Source organism: Argentina silus (genome assembly GCF_951799395.1).
Source record: "Argentina silus genome assembly, chromosome: X".
In the NCBI taxonomy this organism is placed as follows: domain Eukaryota; kingdom Metazoa; phylum Chordata; class Actinopteri; order Argentiniformes; family Argentinidae; genus Argentina; species Argentina silus.
This window is the reverse complement of record NC_139653.1, coordinates 23071829-23079635: the sequence shown is the minus strand read 5'-3', so window position 1 is coordinate 23079635 and position 7807 is coordinate 23071829. Positions and strand designations below refer to the sequence as shown.

At 42.7% G+C, this 7807-nt stretch overlaps 1 protein-coding gene across 4 annotated transcripts in view; it reads right to left on the bottom strand.

The window, feature by feature from the left end:
* Positions 1 to 3377: 3377 nt before the first annotated feature.
* Positions 3378 to 7807, bottom strand: part of kcnab1a (potassium voltage-gated channel subfamily A regulatory beta subunit 1a) — a gene marked incomplete at its 5' end in the record, with an annotated part of 108142 nt that continues 103712 nt past the window's right edge. For all 4 annotated transcript variants that reach the window (XM_083695671.1, XM_083695672.1, XM_083695673.1 and 1 more), the window contains 6 exons: positions 3378 to 3578; positions 3725 to 3813; positions 4236 to 4356; positions 4584 to 4678; positions 4872 to 4992; positions 5974 to 6059. In XM_083695671.1, the coding sequence (XP_083551797.1) occupies positions 3489 to 3578; positions 3725 to 3813; positions 4236 to 4356; positions 4584 to 4678; positions 4872 to 4992; positions 5974 to 6059 (602 nt within the window). In that variant the 3' untranslated portion in view covers positions 3378 to 3488. The remainder of the gene's footprint in view (positions 3579 to 3724; positions 3814 to 4235; positions 4357 to 4583; positions 4679 to 4871; positions 4993 to 5973; positions 6060 to 7807) is intronic.

Below are 7807 nucleotides of genomic sequence, written 5' to 3'. Positions count from 1 at the left end.
TGCCTGTGTCCATGTCATTCTGTGTATGTGACTTTTTTGTGTCTACAGTTATCATTTTTATTAGCCACAAAAGATTAGCCTATGCATGTGTTTGTGTACATATTGGTTGCACCATTCAGAAATTACAATACTTTTTATGCATAGTCCCCCTGTTTCAGTGTACCCAAAAGTGATGGGATTTATCAAATGTCCAAATTAAGTACTTGTGTTTAGTATTTTATCAACAATCCTTTGCATGCAATAACTGCCTGAAGTTTGCAATTAAGACAAGTTAAGACAGTTCTAGTGGCAGCTATACATTCCCCCTCCTCCATGTTTCACAGATGAGGTCCAGATCCTTTTTTCTCCAAACTTTCCACTTGCATTCACTCTGGTACATGATAATATTCATCTTATCTGTCCACAAGACCTTTTTACAGACCTCTGCAGGCATTTTAGATGTGTTTTAGCAAACAGTAAGTGACCATCCTTTTTTAGGATAACTAGTGGTTTGCACATTGCAGTGAAGCATCTTTAGTTGTAGTTCGGCTGGTGAAGTATTCTGCAGATGGTAGTCTCTGACACATTCACACCTAAGTCCAGGAGAGTGTTTCTGATCAGCGGGACAGTTGTTTTGTGTTTTGTCTTCATTATGGTGAGCATTTTTCGGTCATTCACTGTCAAAGTCTGTTTGGGATTGCTGAGGTCACCAGTGCTTTTTTTCTTTTTAATGATGTTCCAAACTGTTGATTTTGGCAAGCCTAAGGATATGGCTTCCTTTACTTTCATTGACACTGCGTTGGTCCTTATGTTGACAGACACCAATAGCAGACTCCAAAGGCAAACGCAAAGCCTAGAATCAATACTAGACATTGACAGCTCTCTTATGCCTGCACAAATGATGTGACAAAACACACATGCCTTACCAGAAACACCTGTCAAGCCAATTGTCCCATTATACAAACGAATATGGTATACAAATACCATCAAATAAAAGCTGAGAATCTCTACCTAACCTCACAGTAATTGTTTGACTTAAAATCCAAACCTTTGGAGTATAGAGCCAAAAGAAGAGAAAATGCTCCACTGTCCGATTACTTATCTCCCAGTTATGGTATCACTGCATCTATAGTCATGCCTGTCCAGTATGCAGAGTCAATACACCCATAGAGATAGATATACTGTATAGATCTACCGAGACCATATTAATTTGGTCAGTTTTGAGGACAACGTACAGAATGTCAGCTTTCATTTGAGGGTATTTTCATGAATATCTATTATGAATATCTACAAAGTAAAGCATTTATGTAGTCCCCCCAGATATAATGTTATGCCAACTTTCCAATCGAAAATGGAGGTGACAAGATGCAGTGATGTCTAACTAGGATTGTTATGCACCACCCACCACCAATGCATGAAAAGGCAAATGCCTCAATCAAATAATCAAACATCCACATGCTTTCAACAGGCATAATGCATTTATTAAATCAATATATACAGAGAAATCTTCTCATAGCAGGAATGGAGATGAATGAGGATACAGAGACATTGACGTCTCTGGTTGAAACTGTCTGTAAATAAATCTGAGATTAACATTTTACCACTTGACAGATTTACATACAGTAGAAAACAACACTTGTGTATAGTCTTGTTGCTTTATTAATACAGTACACTAGTTTACACTGTCTGAAGAACTGGGAGAGCTCAGGTAACATAGCCCATATACTGTAGCCCATATTTCTGCCCCTTCTTCCCTTCCCTTTGAATGTTCTCAGATCTAGGGACCAGAATAGGTGGAAGCAATTGCCTAAATGCATCCAGTCCTTTCGTATTTGTGAGTATCCAAAGGTAAAGATTAAACAGGATCACATTTAATTCATATGAATTCATACAAAAAGAAGAACACCAAATTCATATGAATTCATATAACCCAGGTCGTATGAGAAGCTACGAATGCGACCTAGTGGATGTGAAAGCGACCACTGGCATTTATACTGGCAGTTCAATACAAAAGGCAGAAACTGGCTGTTCAATACGAATGGCAGAACATCTCATAAGGAGCTTAATGGGGTGGTGGGGGCTAGTTTAGGGGTAGGGGCCAGTGAGCAAAATGGATCTAGAGTCTAGACCATTGCCACAGGACAAGAAACCAGGTTCTTATTTAATTCTAGAAACTTGTCTCCTCCCCTCTGCTCTCTTTCATTCCCCTTGAAGTTGTAAGCACTGGTTCCAGATAATCTGCCATGTTACTTTCACCTTTTAAGAAGGGGAGACAACAAGGGCCAAAGGCAACTTTCTAGAATGAAATGCAGCCTATGTCCTGTTAGCAAGGTTTAAGTCAAGGCACTCTGCAGGGTTGATGTCTACACCTGATTACACTTACACAATAATGACAATGTTCTGTGAGATGTTCACAGCTATGATTAGTGATTCCATAGAATGCCTTCCCATCGTCAAAGAACACTAAAATCTACCCATATTTGTAATGTTATTCCAAATGCATGGCCATTTTGTTATCCACTTCTTGATTTTTACTGTAAAACAAATACTGCAGCGATTGGTACCACCAGCAAAACCCAGGACGAGTTCAGGACCAGACACAGCTATAGATGCATTGAGCAGCTGAGGAAATACAACTAAACACTATTTACAGTATAGATAATGTATACCTTATTTGCAAATAAAAGGGGCTTGAGGTATGTTTTGCTCATGTTACAACCCTTTAGTTATATGGGCCTATACACCCCTGAAAAACAAAAAATCCCCCAAAAGACAAAATAACTTATCACTACCATTATAGAATAAATGAATAAAAGCAATACTAGCAGGTAACCTTGGTCTGAGGGTATGTAACAGATCTGATCGTACTATTCCAGATTCACATCACCAATCGATGATGCAGGTTCAAGTCACAGGAAAAAGGAAAGGCAGGTGCCTCCATACTGGATACAAATAAAGTAAAATAGCCTATCCATGTAGGTGTTTCTTTCCTAGAATCTATTGAAAAAAGGCTGAAGTTCCTACATATGACCAGAAGGGAGCGACATGCTTCACTCACACACTGACCCACAGACTCCATCCCACTGAAACTCTCTGCATTGTCTGCTTCACAAGGTTAAGCAGGGGTCACTTACAGTTGATTGGCTGGAGAGGATTTAGTTAAAGAAGTGCAGTCTTAGAAGCTTACTCTCATGGTGTGTCATATCCTCCTGGTGTTCTTATGTATATAATGTGCTTTTAGAGAGAGAGGGTCGAGGCACATCAGAGAAGGGGATCTGCAGTTACTAAGCTCAGAAATCTGACAGTCTATCAGGAGGTAAAGCTAAACTGGGCTGTTAAGCTGGGCAGGATGGAGCTTGACTGAGCTTAGCTGGTGTGGGTAAAGGTGGGGCTGAGCTGAATAGGACTGGAGCTGGGAGCCCAAGGAGGCTGAGAGCCGAGGAGATTAGTGGATCTGGATCCAGGTTAGATCCAGTAGCATTTTCCTTCACTCTGAGTCCTCTTGATGTCTATGAGCGGTAGTCCTTCTTGCTATAAGGTCTGTTCCCCAGTATGTGATCAATGTCTGACACCACGTGAGACGTCATTTTTGGTAGGACCTGTGGAAATAACAGATAGAGTATGAGCATGAGTGTATGGCTGTGTGTGTGTGTGTGTGTGTGTGTGTGTGTGTGTGTGTGTGTGTGTGTGTGTGTGTGTGTGTGTGTGTGCGTGTGTGCGTGTGCGTGTGTGCGTGTGTGCTCACCTGTATGGCACCCAGGTTCTCTGTGAGCTGCTCTGGGCTGGAGGTTCCCAGCAGGACTGAGCTCACCCCCTCATTCCTCAAACACCAGGCTAGGGCATGAGAGAGAGGATTGGACCACAGATACAATGGTCCCACCCCCAAGACTTTAGACCAGGCCTTAAGTTTCATTGTAATGAAACTCTCATTGTAATGAAACTTAACCAACAACAGTTGTAATTGCAATTAGTGTCCACTTGGTGGTGCACTACCATCACCACCGGAACAGTAGGATCCTCCTCTCATTCTCTTTCCCTGACTGCAAAAAAGCCTTGTAAGAAGCACCCTTTTTTTAAAACAATGTTTAACTTTGGTGCTCATTTAAAAAAAATAGTGAAGCTTGCTGCAATCCCATCCCATAGAAAACAAGTAAAAACAATGCCCGCTTATTGCAATCCTTTCTCATCCTTAGCCAGTTGTGTTTTTGTGTGTGTATGTGTGTGTCTGCCTATGTTTGTGAGTGTGTGTGTCTTACCCACGGCCAGTTGAGGAAGAGTGCAGCCCAGCTTCTCAGCGATGTGCATCAGCTCCTTTAGCTTAGCCTGCTGCTTCCTCCCATCCTCACTCACTATCTTCTCCTTTAGCCACTGGTATGACTGCAGAAAGGGGGGTAGAGAGAGAGAGAGAGAGAGAGAGAGAGAGAGAGAGAGAGAGAGAGAGAGAGAGAGAGAGTTAGAGAGAGTTAGAGAGAGAGAGAGAGAGAGAGAGAGAGAGAGAGTTAGAGAGAGTTAGAGAGAGGACCAAGGGGAGGAGTGTTACTCCAGGATAGGTCGTTGACACTGTGACGACCCATGGTGTGGCTCGTCCACTTGAGGTGCTATACCTTCATGGAGGCCCTGGAAGATTCTGGGATGCCGTTCTCGTATTTCCCAGTGATGATGCCACATGCCAGTGGAGACCATGTCATTGCCCCCACGCCTGTCACCATGGAGACCAGGAGGGAGAGTTAATAGTCAAGTTAGATGAGAGATAATATAACGAGAGAGAGAGAGGGAGAGAGAGAGAGAGGGAGTGATGTTAGTATAAAATTGATGACATTGTCAATCAGTGGACAATGAAATCCCTAGATTTAAACACAGCAGACATGAGGGAGGGAGGGGGGGTCACCTGCCTATTTTGTGGTAGAGTTCTGGCAGCTGCACTTCCACCTTCTCTCTCTGAAAGAGATGATATTCAGCCTGCTCACACACTGGTGGAATCAGGTTGAACTGCCTGGCCACAGAGTATGCCTCCTACATAGAGACAGGGGGATGGGGGTACAATGTGGTAGAAGGAGAGAGGAAGAGAGGGGGGGAGATAGGAAAAGGTGGAGAGACACAGAGAGAGGGGGAATGGGAGGGAAGGGAATAATCAAAATGTGTGTAATCAAAAATCAATATTCCATACCACGACTCTCCTACCTCCGATCTATTACCACATGTACTTTGCCTATCTATATTTACATACTTCTTTCCACAAAAGAAGTGCCATAAGGAATACATGCACAGCTTTCGTTTCTCTTTTAAACATTAGCATAAGCAGTCTCGTATTGCCTGCAGGCGTCCTGCTGTGAAATACGTCAGTGAAAGAATAGTGAGTGAATGTGGGAGGGGGAAGGATACACTGCTGCGATCATTCTAGGTAAAGATTACATAGCTTGTTTCAGTGTCTCTCTTCCGTTCTGTTCTCCTGCTATGCACCCCGAGACGTATGTGTGTGTGTGTGTGTGTGTGTGTGTGTGTGAGAACTGTTCCCCCTGTCATGCACTCAGCGATAACCTATTTATACCCCTACATTATTGGTGTTATCTAAATTACAGTGCTTTCATCTGAGCTGATGTGCTACAAAACCAACTCCTCAAATGCACCCTGATCACACACATAACATACACATCAATGTGGTGAGGAGGGAGGGGGTGCACCATTACAGGGAGAGAATCTAAACAGAAAGAAAAGGAGGAGATGTTGACAATGAAAAAGTAGAGACACTTTAGCAAGCCTAAATCACCCATAATTCTGCTCTCTCTCTCTCTGTCTCTCTCTCTCTCCCTCACTCTCTACTCTTGCCTAAGGATTTATAAGGATTGTTTGATGGTTGTGCTTAAGAGTTAAATCAACGCTGTGTTTGTTTATAGTATTTAATTACTGTATTGTTGTTTGTGAGTTTTAGGAGAGTTGAATAAAGGTGTTTTGAGGGTTGTAACAGTAAGCTGGCTATCCTGGTCTCCCACTCACCATGATCTCCATGGCGGTCCATCGTGAGGTTCCCCAGTACATTGACATCCCCTGGTTGATCACATACGTCATAGCTCTCACAATCTCTGAGGACACAAGGCTCAGTTCATCAATCAAATTATTCAGCAATTAGTTCATCAGTCAACCCCAGCCATTCCAAGTGTAGTCCATGTGACTGGGAGAAGGAAACAGGAGTAACAGAATAGAGACACATGTTGAAACAGAAGGCTAAACAGAAAAATTAGAGAAACAAATTAATAAAATGAAAAGTAAGACAAAGTAATATGTGGGTGTGATGGATGTTGTGTAGAGCTTTAGAGAGAATACATGGACAGTGAAAGAGAAATAAACAGAAACACATCTCAAATCACAACAGACTCACAGAACAACTGATCTGTGTCTCATTCCACAGTCCCACGTAGCAAATCCTAAACAACCTTTCTCCCTGTAGGCTACCTGAAGCTTTCTGAAGCACTGAAGACCCCTCATCCTCAGAGCATTTCTCTCACCTGCTAATAGCACTTCAGAGATCACTAATGACTCCCCAATGATCAGTACAGGCTAACAATCTACAACACTCAGATTGGCTTCATAGAACTGCATTGTTACTGAAGCAATTAGCTCACCCCTGCTCAGCCCACTGGAGATGATACCTATCAGGACACAAGGCTGGTTTTACACACTACATGATTTTTTAAATGTTCTATTGCAGGAATAAGTCAGCAAAGACAAAGCATAGTTCTCCCTTTGTCTTTGCTCTACACAGAGCCATAGTGTATAACATCTCGTAAGCAGTAATTAACAAACATCTCAAGGTTCCTGTGAGACACAAAGACCATGGTAAATACCAGCCTGCCTAACAGGGAACAGAACATACAGACAACTAAATAACTCTCTCTCTCTCTTTCTTTCTCTTTCTGTCTCCTACCCCGCCCCCCTTCTCTCTCTCTTTTTCTCTGTGCTCCACTGACAGGAAGTAGGGAGTGAGGAACAGAACTAAGAGCCCCAGCAGAATGTTCTATCACACCATGGTGCTACAAAGAAAACAAAACAGGTGGGAGGAGGGAGGAATGACACAGTGAGGGAGTAGCGGGAAGGAGTTGGACAGGAAAATGTAGATGAAGTAGGAAGGGAAGAGATAAAGACATAGTGGAGGGTGTATGGGTTTATGGAGAGAAAGAGAGAAATGGCAGGGAGACGGGCGTGGGAGAGAAAAAAGATAAAAATCAAGAGGGAAGATTGTGAGATTGTGTTCCTTGTCAGATGTGTTTCACAGAGTGAGCCTCAGGTCAGAATGCACTTGGCAAAAACAACATCATGAAAAACAAACTCTGTCAGGCTTCAAGACCTGGAGGATTCATATTTAAACTCTCATCACACAAAGAGAGACTGCTGATCTGTTTTCATCTCTCTCTCTCTCTCTCTCTCTCTCTCTCTCTCTCTCTCTCTCTCCCCTTCTCTTTTTTGCTATGTGAGCATAAATATGTGTGTAAGTGCTATGTCGTTATAAGTGAGAGATAGTGTTCAATTGTGGAGGACTAAGGTGACAGCACATCCTGATCCTGACTTCTGTCACTAACACCAATCTCCTTCAGTATCCATCATTCATGGCCTTGGTTGTCAAACATGTCAAGCAGAAGTATGCCGTCTCCACTGATATTTCTTCTTCATTATTTAAAACAACCAAGCATAACATAACCCTCCCTCCCATCCCCCCAACCACCTGACATTGTCATCTCCAACCCATGAGGCAGGTTAAAGTCATATCTTTGATTCTAGGCAACCCATTTACATTCCAGATATGTTCGATTGGTCACTCCGTCCCCCATGCTAA